The sequence below is a fragment of the Symsagittifera roscoffensis genome, chromosome 3 (genome assembly GCF_963678635.1).
Source record: "Symsagittifera roscoffensis chromosome 3, txSymRosc1.1, whole genome shotgun sequence".
Classification (NCBI taxonomy): Eukaryota; Metazoa; Xenacoelomorpha; order Acoela; family Convolutidae; genus Symsagittifera; species Symsagittifera roscoffensis.
This window is the reverse complement of record NC_087064.1, coordinates 84,142,944-84,168,437: the sequence shown is the minus strand read 5'-3', so window position 1 is coordinate 84,168,437 and position 25,494 is coordinate 84,142,944. Positions and strand designations below refer to the sequence as shown.

The 25,494-nt window shown below is 36.2% G+C and overlaps 3 protein-coding genes across 3 annotated transcripts in view; 2 read left to right on the top strand and 1 right to left on the bottom strand.

Annotated features, from left to right (window-relative positions):
• Positions 1 to 21,761, top strand: part of LOC134841872 (uncharacterized) — a 38,059-nt gene extending 16,298 nt beyond the window's left edge. Inside the window, exons 3-11 of the mRNA XM_063857915.1 lie at positions 95 to 1,569; positions 1,689 to 1,834; positions 2,063 to 2,182; positions 4,535 to 4,697; positions 5,417 to 5,566; positions 5,648 to 5,807; positions 7,017 to 7,865; positions 19,987 to 21,461; positions 21,581 to 21,761. Coding sequence (XP_063713985.1) covers positions 95 to 1,569; positions 1,689 to 1,834; positions 2,063 to 2,182; positions 4,535 to 4,697; positions 5,417 to 5,566; positions 5,648 to 5,807; positions 7,017 to 7,865; positions 19,987 to 21,461; positions 21,581 to 21,761 — 4,719 coding nt within the window. The remainder of the gene's footprint in view (positions 1 to 94; positions 1,570 to 1,688; positions 1,835 to 2,062; positions 2,183 to 4,534; positions 4,698 to 5,416; positions 5,567 to 5,647; positions 5,808 to 7,016; positions 7,866 to 19,986; positions 21,462 to 21,580) is intronic.
• Positions 1 to 25,494, bottom strand: part of LOC134842285 (alpha-mannosidase 2-like) — a 402,951-nt gene that overhangs the window by 231,317 nt on the left and 146,140 nt on the right. The gene's annotated exons all lie outside the window — the stretch shown is intronic.
• The window catches only part of LOC134842284 (uncharacterized), a 33,883-nt gene continuing 30,348 nt past the window's right edge, over positions 21,960 to 25,494 (top strand). The window contains exons 1-3 of the mRNA XM_063858555.1: positions 21,960 to 22,076; positions 24,433 to 24,595; positions 25,315 to 25,464. Coding sequence (XP_063714625.1) covers positions 24,537 to 24,595; positions 25,315 to 25,464 — 209 coding nt within the window. The 5' untranslated portion in view covers positions 21,960 to 22,076; positions 24,433 to 24,536. The remainder of the gene's footprint in view (positions 22,077 to 24,432; positions 24,596 to 25,314; positions 25,465 to 25,494) is intronic.

Sequence of the window (25,494 nt, the reverse complement as noted above, 5' to 3'; positions counted from 1 at the left end):
GGTGGTTGCGGGGCAGTCTTTTATTTTGATCCGAGAATCTCAAAGAGAACTTTTAGTCTTACATTTATTTTTCGTGTTCTTATGTTGTGAATAGGTTGCATCCGAAATGAAAAGCGACGAGAAAAATGACAAGAACAAAAACATAATCGACATAGAGGTTCCGAAAAAGTACAAGGAAGTGGAGGGCTGGGTGAGACAGTTGCGAGCAGACCTGAAAAGGGAAAACCAGGAGCCCATTTTGAGCGGACAGAAACTACGAGACAAGATAAACGGACATTTGCTGAAGCAAAACATGCGAGAATTAGATTCAGCTGAGTTTAACACCATGATGCAATTTATGCACGAAAACGGAATCATTTTGCACTACGAAAGCACTCTTCTGAATGACAAGTACTTCGTAGACCCGCAATGGATGGCCGATCAATTGGCCGAAGTGATCACCGTTAAAGAGAACAAAAACTACGGCAGCAGTGGAATTGCCAAAGTGAGTGACTTCTTAAGTCGCATCTCAAAAATTGCTGCAGTGAGTAAGTTCAAAACTTGGCCCAGTTTATTCATCCCGCTGCTGTCTCAGTTTGAAGTGGCTCTTAAGTTCAGTGAGAACTACATGTTGATTCCGTCGTCGCTGCCGACCGAGAAGGAACACATTGAGAGGTATGACAACCAGCTGAATCGCGACATCCCCACTGCTAGCGTCGTGGCACCAGAGTACTCGGGTTTTGCCGCCGTCTCATCTCTAGAACCGAAGCAAGGCCAATCGAGACGCAGAGGCATCACAAGGAAACACTACAAAGTTTTCAGCAAAGTTGAGATTCTAAAAGGGGAACCACCCCACGCGCGCGATCTGCTGGACACCGACAAAACTCTTCTGACACTTCACTTGCCCGAAGCAGAAAACGTGCGATGTCTTTCTAAGTTTATGATCTTTTCTTACATCCCATTCGGTTTTTGGGCTCGATTTATAGCCCGAATAATTTCAGACGAGCAGTTTTCGCTAACAGCAGGCGACATCTTTGGACAACAGTTTTCAAGTCAGTCGTCTGAAACAGGGAGTAATTTGTTTACACCATTGGTGGACTACGCGTTGAACTCTGGATTTAGCTGGCGCTGCTGGAAAACGGGCGTGGGGTTATTTCTGTGGAGCCACATTCCCGTTCTGGAAGTGAAAGAGGTTCTCTGCGAGGACCAATGCCGAGAAGTATCTCCTTTCGCCCAGCTGCCGGAAACAGTTAAGATACGAAAACACGTTCTCATAAACCCTCAAGGTCATATGGCTAGAACTCTGAACATCGAAGACACTTTTAGAGTCAAAACTGATGTACAGTTCCAAGAGCGAGAGCTGAACAAGTCTTTTCCGAAACAAGTGCTGTCAATCAAAGTGTTCATGCCCAGTGTTACAATCATAGAACAACACATGTTTCATAATTACAGCTTATCCGAGTGCACGTACTTGGGGCCTAAATTGAGAACGATCGCTCATTTTTTTGAGATCATATCTCAACATGTGGACATGTTGTTGACGGAGTGGTACCCCAACTTGGGTCAGAGACCCCAGATGATGGGAGACAGGTAAAATGGGAGAATTCTTTTCGCATTTTAGTTTATACTCAAACCAATTTCCCTCTATTAGATGCTCCAGACATTAAGAGAGTTTTGTTTGAAAGCGTGATTGATGTTTCTACATTTAGTTGTGGGGAGCACTCGATAGAAAGGGTCTTGCCCTGTCCCAATTGTCTGTCGGAGAGAGACAACACAGTGCTCCCAGTCACTCATCTTCATCTGCAGTGCAGTGTGGAAAGTGTGACCAAATTCCAGCAACGCAACAACACATCAGGCACCTGTGCTAGATCTTTTTCGATAACATTTTAAATTTTTTTTTTTAAATTAGTTAATTTTTGATTTAGTTTTTTTGAAAATCTAACCTTATCTTTTATTTGGCACAATTCAATTTTTTTGCAGCGAAAGCGATTTTGGCTATAGAAAGAAGGAACTTGCTTTTGTTTGTTTTTCCGGATGGCTACTTTTTCTTCTACTGTCAGTTTATATACTTGCCTGTTTGCAGCTATCTTCAAAGAAGTAGCGGCCAATAGGCGAGATACAAATGCAGACTCCACCTCCAGTTCTGAGGAAGAGGAAGACGGAAGGCCCCATAAGCAGAGAAAGAAACCACACTTTCACCAGGGTAGAGCATATTACATGGCAAGGCAACGATTTGTCGAAAGCCACAAATGGTCGAAAGCGACAGCTAATTCGTTGTATTTTAAAAAGCGACGATTTGTAGAGAGCGGCTATTTGCACCAAGCCACACTAAGTCCTGCCAAAAAACTTACTTTGATCAGAAAAAATTTAAGTTCTAACAATGAAACAACAAAGAAATATAAAACACGCGACTAGAATTCAATTAGAAAATCCCTCAGTTGTCAAAATGCGCGAACATAGTGGTCCTCTCTTGTGTTTTGCTTCAAAAAGGGCACTAATGGCAGCACGTTTGACACTGAAACAAAAAACAGGATTGAACAGCTTGACGGGGAAAATTTTTAACCCCCCCCCCCTTAAAACAAGCCTAACCCCCGACCTGAAAAAAATAGCTTTCTCAAAGCCACTATCTTATAAATTTCTGGAGTTCGCCCATTTCTCCTGGCAGAAAGGCGCGCCTAACTTAACTGTCATGCTCACCGTTTTTATGTACGATATCATCGTTGAAAGTTGTTCAAAATGTCTTACAAGGCTTTCTACTCCATCTCCATGTGGTTTTATTTGTGACGTTTTGTATTGGTTTCTTATGAAAGTTTGCCCAATTTGACCACCTTAGACGAAACGATGTGATTTTGAAAGATAAAACAAAAATTAATAATTTTCCAGGTACGAATTTGCCTGTTACGAATTATCGCCGGATCTACTTAACAATTGCCTTCCCTTTGGTACCTTCTTAAGAATTGCCAGCCCTATTAATAAAAGCAGTAAATTAGCGCTAGAGCTTAGTATTGAGACTTCTAATTTTGCTGCAATCTGTTTAGCGCTAGAGCTTTGTATTGAAAATTCTAATTTTGCTGCAATCTACTTAACAATTTCCCCTTTTTTTTTCTTAAAAGTGGAGGGGGGGAAATGTTAAGTAGATCCTTATCGCCTAAATAAATCGTTGCTTTTTCAAAAAAGTGCGAATGGTCGCTTTCGACCAATGTCGCTTTCTACGAGTTATCGCCTCACGATATTGCATGACTGTCTATAAAAATAACATCTCACAAAAGCATCATGTCTCCCAAAAGCCGTCTCACAAAAGCATCATCTTTTTGATGTAACTATTGATTGAACCAGGCTACGATGAAGAACAAATAATTTTGGAATAGTCTTGTTAGTCTACGTGAATTTTTTTTGTAAAAATTAGTCATTGAGCCAAATTGTTGAAACAAAAATTAACAAGTTGTGGGAAAACATGCAGACACTGCTACCGCTTACCATCAACTTTTTGATTGGTTAAAAAATCGAACAAACAAAAAAACAATCTCGGAGTTTGAATTAACCAACCTTAGCAAAAATTGTTTGATAATTCCTTGAAAACTTATCTGACAAAAATACAAAAACAAGACGAAGCCCTGAATGTTCTGATTGCCTTTTAAGGTTTATGGAGCACTTATAACATAAATATTATTAACAAATCAAATGTAATAAAAAAAATGGAAAATTTTTTTTCTAATTGAAATTTTTTCTATAAAAATTGCCCCCCCCCCACACGCCATATAAACTACAAAAGAATAAATTTTGTTCCTTGTTACACACCAATTATGGTAAATAAGCTTCTTTCAACCAATTTGGAACAATTTCAAAGACGGATTAAACCTCCGCTTACGCGTTAATAGCCGGAAATTTATCGCGCGATAATTGTGGTCAAAATAGCAATCTTTTAACCCCCATATCTTTACGAAAAATAATTACAGGTGGAATATCTTTTCAAATTCAAGCTCAGGACAAAAATGCTTTCTGAATGATTATAAAAAAACTCCGTCAAAAATATGTAGTTAAAATGTCGAAATTTGTCTGAAGAATTTCGAGCACAAATATTCCGTTACTTTCGTATTGAATGTCGGAACAATAAAAAACATTTTAATTCCTAGTGGTCAATTTCTTGCGGTTATACAGAGGCGAAGCTGTGCTGCGCAAACACTAGCAAGAAAACGACAAAAGAAGCTCTATAAGTGCACTAAGAAAAAGAAGAAATAATCTTCGACTTAGTAAAAACTCGGCCATGTCTCGGATTCGGTCTGCGACCTAGAGACTATGAATCCCACACACTAAATACTAAGTCACTGCTACTAAATAATACACTAAGAAAAGCCACATATAAAGCAGAGAACAGATGGTATGAAGTTTCTAATGCTACAAATCGTGATTATAGCAAGATAGCCACCAAATAAGCAAACTCTTTTAATGAAACTTTTATTTGCGAGTTAAGCTAGGAAAAAAGAAGATTCGCTTTAATATACTAACGCTCTCAAGTGTAAATCTATGCTGGTGAAAAATATATCGCTACTTCCAGAGAGCGATGTTGCAACCCCTACTCCGACACCCACAGACGAGGACAAGTGCCTCTCATTTGTCAAACGGGACAGTATAGACGACTCTGAGCAGCCAGCGCTTCGAATGAGGTCGGGCACTTCTAAACTAGACAGAGTGAACAGCAGACTACATAACGTCATGCGGTACTTTTTCTTTTTTCGTTTTCATCATCTCAAATCCCAAAAGTTAATCTTATCATAACTAAGACCTCAACCTTTTTTAGAGCTTTGAAAGTTAATAATCAACTATTGACTTAAGTCTCAACGCTAAATGTGTTCTAAAACCCCATTTCTCATAAATTTTCAGGGGCGAATTTAGTCGGGCAGCCATATAGTCATATAAAGGGTCGCCCTTTGGTACTATTTTACATCATCCATTTTGAGTCAACCGACCCTGAAATTCTTCTGAGCTAGTATGTGGCGACAAAATATGAAAATTTTGATGAGGGATCGCGCGCCGCCGAAAAACGCCATTTTTTGGATAGCACCTAAAAGGTGAACTATTTTTTTTTCAAAAAGATGCTTGAGGCGCAGATAATTATGGCTAAATAGGGTCTTTGTAGTGTTTTGAGAGAGTTCGGAAAATTAATTAGGCCTACCAAAACAAATCGAAAAATTGAATTTTGAAAATAGCCACCCACCGAGAAAACCCTAGATCCTTTTCTCTTTCTGCTTCAGAGCGTTGCTTGTTATTTTTTCCGCCTCTGCTATTTGAGCTGATCTTTGTTTGTGTGTTTTCAGACATCACATATTTTTGCTCAGTAGTTTTTTTATGTTTTGTTAGTTGTTGCATGCACAATTTATAGAATGGAATCAACTGAACGAAAAGTACAATAATGTAAATAGCTATGTGAGCGTTTCAGAAGATACACTTCGGCCATAGTTGCGGACACCTTAGATTACAGCCGAGACTGGAGAGAGTACCACGGAATAGACCAGGAGCACCCCCAGCAGCAGTACCCCACCGCCATGCCCCGCTACTCCGCCGGCTCCATCGGCACCATTTACTCAGAGTAAGTGCCAACTCACGCCTTGTTCATTATTCTATTGTATTAAAAATCGGCTTTTAAGTTGGCCTGTTATTTACGATTTAGGTATGGATCAGCTGCATCAATGCCCAGTTCCAGTGTGAGGTTCACCCATACCATGTCCATGCGCAAAAGCACAAAGAGATCCTTTGTTGCGGACACCATGTTTCCCAGACTGCACTGTTTCGTGGAGGAGGAGATTTTGCTGCTAGCCTGCTCCAGCCAGGTGGGTGCAAACACTAAAGCCCACGCAAAGGCTAATCATTTGACAATCATTCGAGTGATTTGTTTTTCATTATTGCATGAATTAAAAAACATATAAGAACATTTTCAGTACGAGGTTTTGGCTTATTCGTCAACAGACAAAACAAAATTAGAAACAGTTGAACTTAAAATCAAACGGCTTATAAAAATTATCTGTTTTAAGAGAAGAAATGAAAGCATCGAAGAAATAAGACAAAAACGAAAAATATACTTCGTAAAGGAATTACATATCTATGAATTATTAAAGTTACCATAAAAAGGTTTTGAGAACAGAGTGGATATCGACCATTGTCTAGGAAGCTGTAACTGAGAAAAATTTAAATACATTTTTGAATAAGAGAGCATTCGATAGGTAATAAAAAAAACTTCGATAATTGCTAGAATTAGAAAATACTACCCAGATTTTGTAACCAGGATTCAGAGCTGCACAGAATATCAAATACAAATCTTCAATCATGAGTTTTTGGGCAATTTTCTTCTAGGAAATTATCAACTGGTTGAACTCATTTTTGAGTAGAAATAACATTTTAAAAAAGAACATTTGCTGTCATAAGTAGGTATACTGCTGAAATTTCCCTCTTTTTCGCTTTAAACTTTTTCTTTCACTGAAATCATTTTTATTGATCTTGATTAACTATTGACGTTAAAAACCAACAGAAGTCATAGCAGGATCAGAGGCGCCTGAAAACGGGCTGCAAAGTTCCACGGCGTTCTCGCAAAGAGATTTCATGAGGTTGTAAATGTAGTAAATTTTACAGTGAATAGAATCTACATTGCAAACAATTTATTATGATTATTATTACAATTATCGCGAGGGAAAGGACCCGTATAAGCTCAAATGCTTTTTACGGAGAACTACAATTGTGCCTCTGCTTAAGAACTACACGCAACTTTTGGTTTATTTTTGTTTAAAATGAATTTAGTCATGGACCCAAACAATTATATTATTGCATTTTTTTTTTAAATTATGTTGTAAAAATTTTAATCACCACTTGTTTTTCGATGACTTGACTGTGACCAAACTATGTGGTAATTTATTGTACCAAAGATACCAATTGATACCTTATGAAAACTTTTGGTTTCAATACTCTCATTTTCATTCTCTTAAACGACATATTGAGTTCAGTTATGAAGACACCATAGCCGAGAGATCATAGAACAATTTTTGTAGGTCAACCTGAGCTGTCCAATTCACTGGGAGTTCGCGATTGACGAAGTCGCTCCTAATTTTCTCTTCATTGACCTTCCACCAGACAAAGTCCTGCCAAGTAATTTGGTCGAGCTCGAGAGGTATCTCGGCCAGGGGTGTTTCGGCGCCGTGTTCAGCGGTTACATCTCGGACCCCTCAGGGAGAGTGGAGGAACGGATCCCGGTTGCACATAAAGTTTATCAGCCAATCAACGTCGAAGAGAGGTTCCAGGCACCTATAGGCGATAAAGACGCTATTGTTAGTAATCAGAAACTCTGGATGTTTGACCCCTCGTTCAAAATTGCTGAAGCGTACGTGGAACTTCGGAAAGAAGCATCGGTTTTAATGGAACTGCAACATCCATACATTGTTTCCTTCTACGGAGCTAGCTTGTCGCCCATTGCTCTAATTCTGGATGTTGCACCAATGGGTGACTTAGCTGCTCAACTGGAGATTTTCAGGAGCGAAAACTCTTTGCTACCACCTCCTGTTGTTAAAGACATCATCTTTCAACTAGCAAGTGCACTTTCCTATTTACATGAGCACTCGTACGTCCATCGTGATTTAAAGCCAGCGAATGTTTTGGTCTGGAGCTTTCCGGCACCTCATCGAATGATGCGGGATCTACCTCTTAAAAACACCTGTTTGGTCAGACTCAGTGATTACGGAATGACACAAAAAGAAATTGGCGAGCAGATGTTGGGGAGACCAGGAACTCCCCAGTACATGGCTCCTGAGATCCTCCAAGACGAAGGACGCGAGATTTTCAACAATAAAATCGACATTTACTCTCTCGGAATGATTATTCATGACTGTAACTCTAAAACTTTCGTAAAATTGAAATAATTGAATAAAGTATACAAAAATTAGTTAGTGTGTAAATATAAAGTGTTTTCATCAAAAAAATAAAAAGTTCCTTGCTTCTCAAGGACTCATGTTCTGATCACGAAGAACTCCTGTTCTCATTCATCGTGCTTAGTTGTTTCTTCTTCTAAGATATAGCACAATCACTCAAAAACTAATATCTTTCAACTTTAAAAAAAAATTTCTTAAAACTCCAGCCTTTTCTTAACCTTTAACCTTTTAATTTAGAACTTGTCAAGGCCTATCGTTGTTTTAACAACCTAAGGTTTCCTTAAACCAGATCATCAAGGTTATCTATAGATCTTTAATTTTTCAACTTACTATTAAATTTTAAATCATTTTAAAATCATTTCCTTGGATCAATTGGAACAAGTTTAATTTCCCTACCTCATAATACTGGTGTATAAAGACTTCAAACAACGATTTATTCTCCTAAACTTACAAACGACCCAGGCCTATTTGAAGTTATCCAAATAACTAACCATTATAATTAAGATACTTCGAAGAACAGTGAAGAACTTCGGTTACCCATCCTTCACTTGAGCACCTTCTCTTAATCAACACAGGCAAAAACAAATATTAAAGTTAGTAAGATTTAAAATGGTATCAAAAGATTTACTTGTGTTCTAATTATACCTGAAACTTGTGGATTGAATTACTATTCTCCAATCCTTGAGAAATCAGAAACTATTATTCACAAATCAAAACCTAAGTAAGATTAAGTTTCTTAAAATACTTAACCTCTTCAGAAAGTATAATATCATTCTAGCGAAATGATATACCCTCTCTACAACCCGTCGATACTCGACAATCTGTCCCGCAGGATTCAGATAACCTCAAAAACTGTAAGGACTAACAGTTTAGGGAAAAAAACTAACCCATGGATTTTGCACACGACACTCTAACACTTATGTCAAGAGATAATATACGAAACAAACAAACAAAAATTTTCATAAATGTTTATGAAGAGAAGAAAGTAACGATCTTGTTACAGCGCATAAACAAGATATAGGATAAATCGGATCGAAAAAAAAGTAAAAAGAAGGCAGTAATCACAAAAAAAGGCCTTGAGTCAAAGTTTTCCAGAAAACGGAACGCAGTCTGGTTCAATACAAGAACTTCAAAACCTGCACAATCTAATCCACAACAAAAGTAAAGCAGTAGAAAATCAGAGATTTTTCTCAGAATCCGATTCCACAACAGCATCATCTATTAAAAGTAAACGTAGATTAAAAAAACTTGTATCTTCGCAAACCACTAAGACTCTATAATTGGAATCAACCATTAGAACACAGTGAAAATTACACATTAACTGTAATATCCCACAAAAAATCATTCAATACGATGATAATTTTGACAACTCTAGCTTTCCTTTTGTCGTGAATCCACAAAGCGATCCTGCATGAGGACAAGTACAACTTTGCCACAATTTAATCGTAAAATCATTTCAAAAACGAAATAATTCAAGTGAACAAGAATTTCCTGAAGTAAAACTAAAGAAAAAATACTTGATCACTACCTGCCAGAAATCCAAATTATCACTCGACATTACGGCATATTTATTTTTGATTTTCTACCACCAAAATCATCAAACCAACCATCACATTGATAACAAACAGATGATGGAGATTTAAATTTCTTAACAATATCAAAAATATTCAACATCAAAAATCACAAAAAGCAATATCAATTTTCACAACTGATGTTTTTCTATTATTTATAGCTATGTTTGAATGTGAAAATTTTTGTGTATAACCACCGCAAACATCTCGACACGCAATAGTAAGACAGGAAATATCACAATTAATTAAAACTAACCTACAAAGAATCATAGCCAGGTTCATCATGAATAATTTCTAACACAATGTAGACCTGAATTCACAAGCAAAAAAATGAAACAATATTAGCAGACAATTGATGAAAAAAAATTTGCAGACAATTGATGAAACAATATTAGCAGACAATACAGATTATGTATAGGACCCTGTATTATTTTTTTAACATCGTAAATGATATTTCAAGTGCTGCATTTATAAGTATATCCGTACACAGAGATTATCTAAGAGTAGCTCCTTTAACAACTGACACCACAACCTTAAATTATAACGCAAAATTTATTCAAAGGACAAGCAAAAAAGTTTAAATTCAACATTTCTCAATACACAGGAAACCCTTAACGGTACCAAAAATTTTACACAAAAAGATATGCAAACTCCATCACATTTTTAAAGCGAAGAACTAGTTGAAACACAACCTATAAGAACACAACAAACTATCTCTCCTATTCATCCAACACTTACACCACCACACAAAAAAAAACTCCTTTTCCACCAGTAAACTTACAATCAACAGTCAATTCATCAGTCGTCCCAAAATATTTACATATGGATTAACGAACAAATAGACCAATAACTAAAAAGCGATAATGACAAAAAGGACACTCAATTTGAAATACCTTCGCAAGACATAGTTATGATTTTTTCGCAGATAATAACATTAGTTATCCAATAGCACGACCCCTCTATACAACACAAAATCAATTTCAAAAACACAATTATATCCAACAGGCACCAAAACCAATAACCCAATGTGTAACTTTTAGTGACAAAAAAACTTCAGACAGATTGAACTGAAAACTATCCATTTTTTCAACAAAATAAAAACTCAACCCGAAAAACAAGCAATTCATTAGAAACCAAGCAGACACCTCTGAAGATGAAGATTACTTTCATCAAAACCAACAACAATACAAAGCAATTAACAAAAAATCACTGGAATACTATAGTTCAACCAGGTGATAATTTTCAACCAGAGATTTTCGAACCTTACATAAACTCTCAACAACCAAGGCAATTACAACAACAATCTTTTCAACGACAACAGATTCTGGATACTCAGTAGAAGACGACTAGAAGTGCTGTTAAATCTAACCTAATCCTAAACAAAGGCCCGAAACCTATAAACACACCACTTCATCAAAAATGGGTTCACATCGCACAGCACTGATGCAAACCACACTCGATGGCGGAGCCCGAAAATGGTTTTCAGTAACACCACTAGAAGTTAAATCCGATTGAAATTTATTGACTCAACGTTATTCAAAAACATTTGACTCTGAACGAAATAAACAACATCAAAAAGTTTTGTGCAACGAAAGTTGTAGACTTCCGATTGAAACCATAAAACAAATCGCAGTAAGAAACAAAACCCTAGTACGCAAAACTTATTCTTTCAATCCTTATGATTACAAAAATATGAAAGTGAGATAAATTCTAATGATGACCTTAGCACCACAATTAATAAAAAGAATCACAAGCATCATAAATCCGAGAATCCTAAATAGATTTCGAAAAATTCGAAGTTGAAATCATCAGGAAACTACAAGAAAAAGAAAATTTAAAGCTACAAAAATAGAAAATGTTCAAACAACTACTTCCCATTTAGACAAAATTCATGACTTCGACAACGAATTAGCAGAAAAAATTACTGAAATCCTGAACGTCTATGAAAAGAATCCAAATTTTGAGGGCAAGCCTTCATTCAAAAATGGTGTAACTATTGTCGCAGATTCGGACATAGCATTGCTGAATGTAGACACAAACAACAAGATAACTTCAATAGACCACCAAAAAACAGAGAACCAAACATACCTTTTTACCAATACATGATAAAAGACCAGAGTTTTCTGAACAAAGGCCTGCATAGTAATAAAAGCTCAGGAAACCCACTCCCAAATAGCTATAATATTAAAAGATCAAAATCCCCCTGCTCTAAAAATTTTCGCGGAAGACCACTAGATCGACGATATTCACAAAACTGTTCACAAAATCGATATAGTAGATCAAATAGTCAAAAGGATCAGTACAGAAATAATTACTCTAGATCGAACTCTAAAAGAATTAATTACTCAATTTATAATAAAAATTGCTCATATTCAAACCGTTGGAGTAAAAACTATCCCAAGGACCGCTCAAGAATTTCTACAAACGACCGCAATCGAAATAGATACTACTCTTACAATAACTCACAAAACTATTCTGACAATCGACCGCACAATAATTAATTATAAAACTAGATCCCGTGATAATTCTAGAAATACAAACAGCAACTCAGATCAAAGCAGATCAAGAAAATTTTCTCAGTCTACGTATCGAAACAACTCACAATATTCAAGTCGACAAAATCAAAACTACAGAAGTAGTACACCAAAACACCAACGACAAAAAAATCAAGTAAAATCTAACAATCAACAAATGAAACAATCCCAGAACAAAGAGACGGTAAAACACTCCTCTGGCTTCACCCACCAGAACAACGTCGCTTCTGGTACATATGCCCACCATGTGCTAAAATCCCAACCCTCAACGCTCAATTTTTACTAGGAGTAGCTCTGGAGTGAGCGATTCTTTAAAATAACCTTAAAAAATTTCTAAACACCGGATGGGTGGAACCAGTTCAAAACAAGTATTTTTTAAATTTTTTTTTTGATAAACTATCTCTGTGAAAAACTTAGAAACAACCAATCATGATCCATAACTAACACAATTACAATAATTTGTATCAAAGCAGAATAAATTCAACTTAGCAAACTTATATATATTAAAAATGAAACAATATTAGCAGACAATTGATGAAAAAAAATTTGCAGACAATTGATGAAACAATATTAGCAGACAATACAGATTATGTATAGGACCCTGTATTATTTTTTAACATCGTAAATGATATTTCAAGTGCTGCATTTATAAGTATATCCGTACACAGAGATTATCTAAGAGTAGCTCCTTTAACAACTGACACCACAACCTTAAATTATAACGCAAAATTTATTCAAAGGACAAGCAAAAAAATTTAAATTCAACAATTCTCAATACACAGGAAACCCTTAACGGTACCAAAAATTTTACACAAAAAGATATGCAAACTCCATCACATTTTTAAAGCGAAGAACTAGTTGAAACACAACCTATAAGAACACAACAAACTATCTCTCCTATTCATCCAACACTTACACCACCACACAAAAAATAAAACTCCTTTTCCACCAGGGACCTTACATTCAACAGTCCCAAAATATTTACAAATGGATTAACAAACAAATAGACCAATAACTAAAAAGCGATAATGACAATAAGGACACTCAATTTGAAATACCTTCGCAAGACATAGTTATGATTTTTTCGCAAATAATAACATTAGTTATCCAATAGCACGACCCCTCTATACAAGACAAAATCATTTTCAAAAACACAATTATATCCAACAGGCACCAACACCAATAACCCAATGTGTAACTTTTAGTGACAAAAAAACTTCAGACAGATTGAACTGAAAACTATCCATTTTTTCAACAAAATAAAAACTCAACCCGAAAAACAAGCAATTTATTAGAAACCAAGCAGACACCTCTGAAGATGAAGATTACTTTCATCAAAACCAACAACAATACAAAGCAATTAACAAAAAATCACTGGAATACTATAGTTCAACCAGTTGATAATTTTCAACCAGAGATTTTCGAACCTTACATAAACTCTCAACAACCAAGGCAATTACAACAACAATCTTTTCAACAACAACACATTCTGGATACTCAGTAGAAGACGACTAGAAGTGCTGTTAAATCTAACCTAATCCTAAACAAAGGCCCGAAACCTATAAACACACCACTTCATCAAAAATGGGTTCACATCGCACAGCACTGATGCAAACCACACTCGATGGCGGAGCCCGAAAATGGTTTTCAGTAACACCACTAGAAGTTAAATCCGATTGAAATTTATTGACTCAACGTTATTCAAAAACATTTGACTCTGAACGAAATAAACAACATCAAAAAGTTTTGTGCAACGAAAGTTGTAGATTTCCGATTGAAACCATAAAACAAATCGCAGTAAGAAACAAAACACTAGTACGCAAAACTTATTCTTTCAATCTTTATGATTACAAAAATATGAAAGTGAGATAAATTCTAATGATGACCTTAGCACCACAATTAATAAAAAGAATCACAAGCATCATAAATCCGAGAATCTTAAATAGATTTCGAAAAACTAGTAGACAAGTTAGAACAAGTTGAAATCATCAGGAAACTACAAGAAAAAGAAAATTTAAAGCTACCAAAATAGAAAATGTTCAAACAACTACTTCCCATTTAGACAAAATTCATGACTTCGACAACGAATTAGCAGAAAAAATTACTGAAATCCTGAACGTCTATGAAAAGAATCCAAATTTTGAGGGCAAGCCTTCATTCAAAAATGGTGTAACTATTGTCGCAGATTCGGACATAGCATTGCTGAATGTAGACACAAACAACAAGATAATTTAAATAGACCACCAAAAAACAGAGAACTAAACATACCTTTTTACCAATACATGATAAAAGACCAGAGTTTTCTGAACAAAGGCCTGCATAGTAATAAAAGCTCAGGAAACCCACTCCCAAATAGCTATAATATTAAAAGATCAAAATCCCCCTGCTCTAAAAATTTTCGCGGAAGACCACTAGATCGACGATATTCACAAAACTGTTCACAAAATTGATATAGTAGATCAAATAGTCAAAAGGATCAGTACAGAAATAATTACTCTAGATCGAACTCTAAAAGAAAATAATTACTCAATTTATAATAAAAATTGCTCATATTCAAACCGTTGGAGTAAAAACTATCCCAAGGACCGCTCAAGAACTTCTACAAACGACCGCAATCGAAATAGATACTACTCTTACAATAACTCACAAAACTATTCTGACAATAGACCGCACAATAATTAATTATAAAACTAGATCCCGTGATAATTCTAAAAATACAAACAGCAACTCAGATCAAAGCAGATCAAGAAAATTTTCTCAGTCTACGTATCGAAACAACTCACAATATTCAAGTCGACAAAATCAAAACTACAGAAGTAGTACACCAAAACACCAACGACAAAAAAATCAAGTAAAGTCTAACAATCAACAAATGAAACAATCCCAGAACAAAGAGACGGTAAAACACTCCTCTGGCTTCACCCACCAGAACAACGTCGCTTCTGGTACATATGCCTACCATGTGCTAAAATCCCAACCCTCAACGCTCAATTTTTACTAGGAGTAGCTCTGGGGTGAGCGACTCTTTAAAATAACCTTAAAAAATTTCTAAACACCGGATGGGTGGAACCAGTTCAAAACAAGTATTTTTTAAACTTTTTTTTTGATAAACTATCTCTGTGAAAAACTTAGAAACAACCAATCATGATCCATAACTAACACAATTACAATAATTTGTATCAAAGCAGAATAAATTCAACTTAGCAAACTTATATATATTAAAAATGAAACAATATTAGCAGACAATTGATGAAAAAAAATTTGCAGACAATTGATGAAACAATATTAGCAGACAATACAGATTATGTATAGGACCCTGTATTTTTTTTTAACTTCGTAAATCATATTTCAAGTGCTGCATTTATAAGTATATCCGTACACAGAGATTATCTAAGAGTAGCTCCTTTAACAACTGACACCACAACCTTAAATTATAACGCAAAATTTATTCAAAGGACAAGCAAAAAAGTTTAAATTCAACATTTCTCAATACACAGGAAACCCTTAACGGTACCAAAAATTTTACACAAAAAGATATGCAAACTCCATCACATTTTTAAAGCGAAGAACTAGTTGAAACACAACCTATAAGAACACAACAAACTATCTCTCCTATTCATCCAACACTTACACCACCACACAAAAAATAAAACTCCTTTTCCATCAGTGACCTTACAATCAACAGTCCCAAAATATTTACATATGGATTAACAAACAAATAGACCAATAACTAAAAAGCGATGATGACAATAAGGACACTCAATTTGAAATACCTTCGCAAGACATAGTTATGATTTTTTCGCAAATAATAACATTAGTTATCCAATAGCACGACCCCTCTATACAACAAAAAATCATTTTCAAAAACACAATTATATCCAACAGGCACCAAAACCAATAACCCAATGTGTAACTTTTAGTGACAAAAAAACTTCAGACAGATTGAACTGAAAACTATCCATTTTTTCAACAAAATAAAAAGTCAACCCGAAAAACAAGCAATTCATTAGAAACCAAGCAGACACCTCTGAAGATGAAGATTACTTTCATCAAAACCAACAACAATACAAAGCAATTAACAAAAAATCACTGGAATACTATAGTTCAACCAGTTGATAATTTTCAACCAGAGATTTTCGAACCTTACATAAACTCTCAACAACCAAGGCAATTACAACAACAATCTTTTCAACGACAACACATTCTGGATACTCAGTAGAAGACGACTAGAAGTGCTGTTAAATCTAACCTAATCCTAAACAAAGGCCCGAAACCTATAAACACACCACTTCATCAAAAATGGGTTCACATCGCACAGCACTGATGCAAACCACACTCGATGGCGGAGCCCGAAAATGGTTTTCAGTAACACCACTAGAAGTTAAATCCGATTGAAATTTATTGATTCAACGTTATTCAAAAACATTTGACTCTGAACGAAATAAACAACATCAAAAAGTTTTGTGCAACGAAAGTTGTAGACTTCCGATTGAAACCATAAAACAAATCGCAGTAAGAAACAAAACCCTAGTACGCAAAACTTATTCTTTCAATCCTTATGATTACAAAAAGATGAAAGTGAGATAAATTCTAATGATGACCTTAGCACCACAATTAATAAAAAGAATCACAAGCATCATAAATCCGAGAATCTTAAATAGATTTCGAAAAACTAGTAGACAAGTTAGAACAAGTTGAAATCATCAGGAAACTACAAGAAAAAGAAAATTTAAAGCTACAAAAATAGAAAATGTTCAAACAACTACTTCCCATTATACAAAATTCATGACTTCGACAACGAATTAGCAGAAAAAATTACTGAAATCCTGAATGTCTATGAAAAGAATCCAAATTTTGAGGGCAAGCCTTCATTCAAAAATGGTGTAACTATTGTCGCAGATTCGGACATAGCATTGCTGAATGTAGACACAAACAACAAGATAATTTAAATAGACCACCAAAAAACAGAGAACTAAACATACCTTTTTACCAATACATGATAAAAGACCAGAGTTTTCTGAACAAAGGCCTGCATAGTAATAAAAGCTCAGGAAACCCACTCCCAAATAGCTATAATATTAAAAGATCAAAATCCCCCTGCTCTAAAAATTTTCGCGGAAGACCACTAGATCGACGATATTCACAAAACTGTTCACAAAATCGATATAGTAGATCAAATAGTCAAAAGGATCAGTACAGAAATAATTACTCTAGATCGAACTCTAAAAGAAGTAATTACTCAATTTATAATAAAAATTGCTCATATTCAAACCGTTGGAGTAAAAACTATCCCAAGGACCGCTCAAGAACTTCTACAAACGACCGCAATCGAAATAGATACTACTCTTACAATAACTCACAAAACTATTCTGACAATAGACCGCATAATAATTAATTATAAAACTAGATCCCGTGATAATTCTAGAAATACAAACAGCAACTCAGATCAAAGCAGATCAAGAAAATTTTCTCAGTCTACGTATCCAAACAACTCACAATATTCAAGTCGACAAAATCAAAACTACAGAAGTAGTACACCAAAACACCAACGACAAAAAAATCAAGTAAAATCTAACAATCAACAAATGAAACAATCCCAGAACAAAGAGACGGTAAAACACTCCTCTGGCTTCACCCACCAGAACAACGTCGCTTCTGGTACATATGCCTACCATGTGCTAAAATCCCAACCCTCAACGCTCAATTTTTACTAGGAGTAGCTCTGGGGTGAGCGATTCTTTAAAATAACCTTAAAAAATTTCTAAACACCGGATGGGTGGAACCAGTTCACAACAAGTATTTTTTAAACTTTTTTTTTGATAAACTATCTCTGTGAAAAACTTAGAAACAACCAATCATGATCCATAACTAACACAATTACAATAATTTGTATCAAAGCAGAATAAATTCAACTTAGCAAACTTATATATAATAAAAATGAAACAATATTAGCAGACAATTGATGAAAAAAAATTTGCAGACAATTGATGAAACAATATTAGCAGACAATACAGATTATGTATAGGACCCTGTATTATTTTTTAACATCGTAAATGATATTTCAAGTGCTGCATTTATAAGTATATCCGTACACAGAGATTATCTAAGAGTAGCTCCTTTAACAACTGACACCACAACCTTAAATTATAACGCAAAATTTATTCAAAGGACAAGCAAAAAAGTTTAATTTAAACATTTCTCAATACACAGGAAACCCTTAACGGTACCAAAAATTTTACACAAAAAGATATGCAAACTCCATCACATTTTTAAAGCGAAGAACTAGTTGAAACACAACCTATAAGAACACAACAAACTATCTCTCCTATTCATCCAACACTTACACCACCACACAAAAAATAAAACTCCTTTTCCACCAGTGACCTTACAATCAACAGTCAATTCATCAGTCGTCCCAAAATATTTACATATGGATTAACAAACAAATAGACCAATAACTAAAAAGCGATAATGACAATAAGGACACTCAATTTGAAATACCTTCGCAAGACATAGTTATGATTTTTTCGCAAATAATAACATTAGTTATCCAATAGCACGACCCCTCTATACAACACAAAATCAATTTCAAAAACACAATTATATCCAACAGGCACCAAAACCAATAACCCAATGTGTAACTTTTAGTGACAAAAAAACTTCAGACAGATTGAACTGAAAACTATCCATTTTTTCAACAGAATAAAAACTCAACCCGAAAAACAAGCAATTCATTAGAAACCAAGCAGACACCTCTGAAGATAAAGATTACTTTCATCAAAACCAACAACAATACGAAGCAATTAACAAAAAACCACTGGAATACTATAGTTCAACCAGTTGATAATTTTCAACCAGAGATTTTCGAACCTTACATAAACTCTCAACAACCAAGGCAATTACAACAACAATCTTTTCAACGACAACAGATTCTGAATACTCAGTAGAAGACGACTAGAAGTGCTGTTAAATCTAACCTAATCCTAAACAAAGGCCCGAAACCTATAAACACACCACTTCATCAAAAATGGGTTCACATCGCACAGCACTGATGCAAACCACACTCGATGGCTGAGCCCGAAAATGGTTTTCAGTAACACCACTAGAAGTTAAATTCGATTGAAATTTATTGACTCAACGTTATTCAAAAACATTTGACTCGGAACGAAATAAACAACATCAAAAAGTTTTGTGCAACGAAAGTTGTAGACTTCCGTTTGAAACCATAAAACAAATCGCAGTAAGAAACAAAACCCTAGTACGCAAAACTTATTCTTTCAATCCTTATGATTACAAAAATATGATAGTGAGATAAATTCTAATGATGACCTTAGCACCACAATTAATAAAAAGAATCACAAGCATCATAAATCCGAGAATCCTAAATAGATTTCGAAAAACTAGTAGACAAGTTAGAACAAGTTGAAATCATCAGGAAACTACAAGAAAAAGAAAATTTAAAGCTACAAAAATAGAAAATGTTCAAAAAACTACTTCCCATTTAGACAAAATTCATGACTTCGACAACGAATTAGCAGAAAAAATTACTGAAATCCAAATATATAATTATAGGAGATATAAGAGTAGGATTTAAATCGGTTTCAGACTAAAAAGTTGCTCGAATATATCCGGCCAAAAATAAGATAGCGTGACAAACAGACGGTGTACCTTATCTGAAATTACTCTATGACTGAGACACTCCGGACTTAAACTCAATTTGCCAGTTTTTGTAGAACATTTTAAAGACTTTGGCGCCCTTTCAAAAAAAAACATCCCAAAAACGATAACGTTCTCGCGCACTTTTTGGAAGGTTTCGTCTAAAAATTGCCTTTTCACTCGCGCTAACGCAGCCCCAACGTTAATTGACTATTTGCCGAGCCGCTGTTTTTGTGATGGTTGGTGGTTGCGGGGCAGTCTTTTATTTTGATCCGAGAATCTCAAAGAGAACTTTTAGTCTTACATTTATTTTTCGTGTTCTTATGTTGTGAATAGGTTGCATCCGAAATGAAAAGCGACGAGAAAAATGACAAGAACAAAAACATAATCGACATAGAGGTTCCGAAAAAGTACAAGGAAGTGGAGGGCTGGGTGAGACAGTTGCGAGCAGACCTGAAAAGGGAAAACCAGGAGCCCATTTTGAGCGGACAGAAACTACGAGACAAGATAAACGGACATTTGCTGAAGCAAAACATGCGAGAATTAGATTCAGCTGAGTTTAACACCATGATGCAATTTATGCACGAAAACGGAATCATTTTGCACTACGAAAGCACTCTTCTGAATGACAAGTACTTCGTAGACCCGCAATGGATGGCCGATCAATTGGCCGAAGTGATCACCGTTAAAGAGAACAAAAACTACGGCAGCAGTGGAATTGCCAAAGTGAGTGACTTCTTAAGTCGCATCTCAAAAATTGCTGCAGTGAGTAAGTTCAAAACTTGGCCCAGTTTATTCATCCCGCTGCTGTCTCAGTTTGAAGTGGCTCTTAAGTTCAGTGAGAACTACATGTTGATTCCGTCGTCGCTGCCGACCGAGAAGGAACACATTGAGAGGTATGACAACCAGCTGAATCGCGACATCCCCACTGCTAGCGTCGTGGCACCAGAGTACTCGGGTTTTGCCGCCGTCTCATCTCTAGAACCGAAGCAAGGCCAATCGAGACGCAGAGGCATCACAAGGAAACACTACAAAGTTTTCAGCAAAGTTGAGATTCTAAAAGGGGAACCACCCCACGCGCGCGATCTGCTGGACACCGACAAAACTCTTCTGACACTTCGCTTGCCCGAAGCAGAAAACGTGCGATGTCTTTCTAAGTTTATGATCTTTTCTTACATCCCATTCGGTTTTTGGGCTCGATTTATAGCCCGAATAATTTCAGACGAGCAGTTTTCGCTAACAGCAGGCGACATCTTTGGACAACAGTTTTCAAGTCAGTCGTCTGAAACAGGGAGTAATTTGTTTACACCATTGGTGGACTACGCGTTGAACTCTGGATTTAGCTGGCGCTGCTGGAAAACGGGCGTGGGGTTATTTCTGTGGAGCCACATTCCCGTTCTGGAAGTGAAAGAGGTTCTCTGCGAGGACCAATGCCGAGAAGTATCTCCTTTCGCCCAGCTGCCGGAAACAGTTAAGATACGAAAACACGTTCTCATAAACCCTCAAGGTCATATGGCTAGAACTCTGAACATCGAAGACACTTTTAGAGTCAAAACTGATGTACAGTTCCAAGAGCGAGAGCTGATCAAGTCTTTTCCGAAACAAGTGCTGTCAATCAAAGTGTTCATGCCCAGTGTTACAATCATAGAACAACACATGTTTCATAATTACAGCTTATCCGAGTGCACGTACTTGGGGCCTAAATTGAGAACGATCGCTCATTTTTTTGAGATCATATCTCAACATGTGGACATGTTGTTGACGGAGTGGTACCCCAACTTGGGTCAGAGACCCCAGATGATGGGAGACAGGTAAAATGGGAGAATTCTTTTCGCATTTTAGTTTATACTCAAACCAATTTCCCTCTATTAGATGCTCCAGACATTAAGAGAGTTTTGTTTGAAAGCGTGATTGATGTTTCTACATTTAGTTGTGGAGAGCACTCGATAGAAAGGGTCTTGCCCTGTCCCAATTGTCTGTCGGAGAGAGACAACACAGTGCTCCCAGTCACTCATCTTCATCTGCAGTGCAGTGTGGAAAGTGTGACCAAATTCCAGCAACGCAACAACACATCAGGCACCTGTGCTAGATCTTTTTCGATAACATTTTAAATTTTATTTTTTTTAAATTAGTTAATTTTTGATTTAGTTTTTTTGAAAATCTAACCTTATCTTTTATTTGGCACAATTCAATTTTTTTGCAGCGAAAGCGATTTTGGCTATAGAAAGAAGGAACTTGCTTTTGTTTGTTTTTCCGGATGGCTACTTTTTCTTCTACTGTCAGTTTATATACTTGCCTGTTTGCAGCTATCTTCAAAGAAGTAGCGGCCAATAGGCGAGATACAAATGCAGACTCCACCTCCAGTTCTGAGGAAGAGGAAGACGGAAGGCCCCATAAGCAGAGAAAGAAACCACACTTTCACCAGGGTAGAGCATATTACATGGCAAGGCAACGATTTGTCGAAAGCCACAAATGGTCGAAAGCGACAGCTAATTCGTTGTATTTTAAAAAGCGACGATTTGTAGAGAGCGGCTATTTGCACCAAGCCACACTAAGTCCTGACAAAAAACTTACTTTGATCAGAAACAATTTAAGTTCTAACAATGAAACAACAAAGAAATATAAAACACGCGACTAGAATTCAATTAGAAAATCCCTCAGTTGTCAAAATGCGCGAACATAGTGGTCCTCTCTTGTGTTTTGCTTCAAAAAGGGCACTAATGGCAGCACGTTTGACACTGAAACAAAAAACAGGATTGAACAGCTTGACGGGGAAAATTTTTAACCCCCCCCCCCTTAAAACAAGCCTAACCCCCGACCTGAAAAAAATAGCTTTCTCAAAGCCACTATCTTATAAATTTCTGGAGTTCGCCCATTTCTCCTGGCAGAAAGGCGCGCCTAACTTAACTGTCATGCTCACCGTTTTTATGTACGATATCATCGTTGAAAGTTGTTCAAAATGTCTTACAAGGCTTTCTACTCCATCTCCATGTGGTTTTATTTGTGACGTTTTGTATTGGTTTCTTATGAAAGTTTGCCCAATTTGACCACCTTAGACGAAACGATGTGATTTTGAAAGATAAAACAAAAATTAATAATTTTCCAGGTACGAATTTGCCTGTTACAAATTATCGCCGGATCTACTTAACAATTGCCCTCCCTTTGGTACCTTCTTAAGAATTGCCAGCCCTATTAATAAAAGCAGTAAATTAGCGCTAGAGCTTAGTATTGAGACTTCTAATTTTGCTGCAATCTGTTTAGCGCTAGAGCTTTGTATTGAAAATTCTAATTTTGCTGCAATCTACTTAACAATTTCCCCCTTTTTTTTCTTAAAAGTGGAGGGGGGGAAATGTTAAGTAGATCCTTATCGCCTAAATAAATCGTTGCTTTTTCAAAAAAGTGCGAATGGTCGCTTTCGACCAATGTCGCTTTCTACGAGTTATCGCCTCACGATATTGCATGACTGTCTATAAAAATAACATCTCACAAAAGCATCATGTCTCCCAAAAGCCGTCTCACAAAAGCATCATCTTTTTGATGTAACTATTGATTGAACCAGGCTACGATGAAGAACAAATAATTTTGGAATAGTCTTGTTAGTCTACGTGAATTTTTTTTGTAAAAATTAGTCATTGAGCCAAATTGTTGAAACAAAAATTAACAAGTTGTGGGAAAACATGCAGACACTGCTACCGCTTACCATCAACTTTTTGATTGGTTAAAAAATCTAACAAACAAAAAAACAATCTCGGAGTTTGAATTAACCAACCTTAGCAAAAATTGTTTGATAATTCCTTGAAAACTTATCTGACAAAAATACAAAAACAAGACGAAGCCCTGAATGTTCTGATTGCCTTTTAAGGTTTATGGAGCACTTATAACATAAATATTATTAACAAATCAAATGTAATAAAAAAAATGGAAAATTTTTTTTCTAATTGAAATTTTTTCTATAAAAATTGCCCCCCCCCCCCCCACACGCCATATAAACTACAAAAGAATAAATTTTGTTCCTTGTTACACACCAATTATGGTAAATAAGCTTCTTTCAATCAATTTGGAACAATTTCAAAGACGGATTAAACCTCCGCTTACGCGTTAATAGCCGGAAATTTATCGCGCGATAATTGTGGTCAAAATAGCAATCTTTTAACCCCCATATCTTTACGAAAAATAATTACAGGTGGAATATCTTTTCAAATTCAAGCTCAGGACAAAAATGCTTTCTGAATGATTATAAAAAAACTCCGTCAAAAATATGTAGTTAAAATGTCGAAATTTGTCTGAAGAATTTCGAGCACAAATATTCCGTTACTTTCGTATTGAATGTCGGAACAATAAAAAACATTTTAATTCCTAGTGGTCAATTTCTTGCGGTTATACAGAGGCGAAGCTGTGCTGCGCAAGCACTAGCAAGAAAACGACAAAAGAAGCTCTATAAGTGCACTAAGAAAAAGAAGAAATAATCTTCGACTTAGTAAAAACTCGGCCATGTCTCGGATTCGGTCTGCGACCTAGAGACTATGAATCCCACACACTAAATACTAAGTCACTGCTACTAAATAATACACTAAGAAAAGCCACATATAAAGCAGAGAACAGATGGTATGAAGTTTCTAATGCTACAAATCGTGATTATAGCAAGATAGCCACCAAATAAGCAAACTCTTTTAATGAAACTTTTATTTGCGAGTTAAGCTAGGAAAAAAGAAGATTCGCTTTAATATACTAACGCTCTCAAGTGTAAATCTATGCTGGTGAAAAATATATCGCTACTTCCAGAGAGCGATGTTGCAACCCCTACTCCGACACCCACAGACGAGGACAAGTGCCTCTCATTTGTCAAACGGGACAGTATAGACGACTCTGAGCAGCCAGCGCTTCGAATGAGGTCGGGCACTTCTAAACTAGACAGAGTGAACAGCAGACTACATAACGTCATGCGGTACTTTTTCTTTTTTCGTTTTCATCATCTCAAATCCCAAAAGTTAATCTTATCATAACTAAGACCTCAACCTTTTTTAGAGCTTTGAAAGTTAATAATCAACTATTGACTTAAGTCTCAACGCTAAATGTGTTCTAAAACCCCATTTCTCATAAATTTTCAGGGGCGAATTTAGTCGGGCAGCCATATAGTCATATAAAGGGTCGCCCTTTGGTACTATTTTACATCATCCATTTTGAGTCAACCGACCCTGAAATTCTTCTGAGCTAGTATGTGGCGACAAAATATGAAAATTTTGATGAGGGATCGCGCGCCGCCGAAAAACGCCATTTTTTGGATAGCACCTAAAAGGTGAACTATTTTTTTTTCAAAAAGATGCTTGAGGCGCAGATAATTATGGCTAAATAGGGTCTTTGTAGTGTTTTGAGAGAGTTCGGAAAATTAATTAGGCCTACCAAAACAAATCGAAAAATTGAATTTTGAAAATAGCCACCCACCGAGAAAACCCTAGATCCTTTTCTCTTTCTGCTTCAGAGCGTTGCTTGTTATTTTTTCCGCCTCTGCTATTTGAGCTGATCTTTGTTTGTGTGTTTTCAGACATCACATATTTTTGCTCAGTAGTTTTTTTATGTTTTGTTAGTTGTTGCATGCACAATTTATAGAATGGAATCAACTGAACGAAAAGTACAATAATGTAAATAGCTATGTGAGCGTTTCAGAAGATACACTTCGGCCATAGTTGCGGACACCTTCGATTACAGCCGAGACTGGAGAGAGTACCACGGAATAGACCAGGAGCACCCCCAGCAGCAGTACCCCACCGCCATGCCCCGCTACTCCGCCGGCTCCATCGGCACCATTTACTCAGAGTAAGTGCCAACTCACGCCTTGTTCATTAT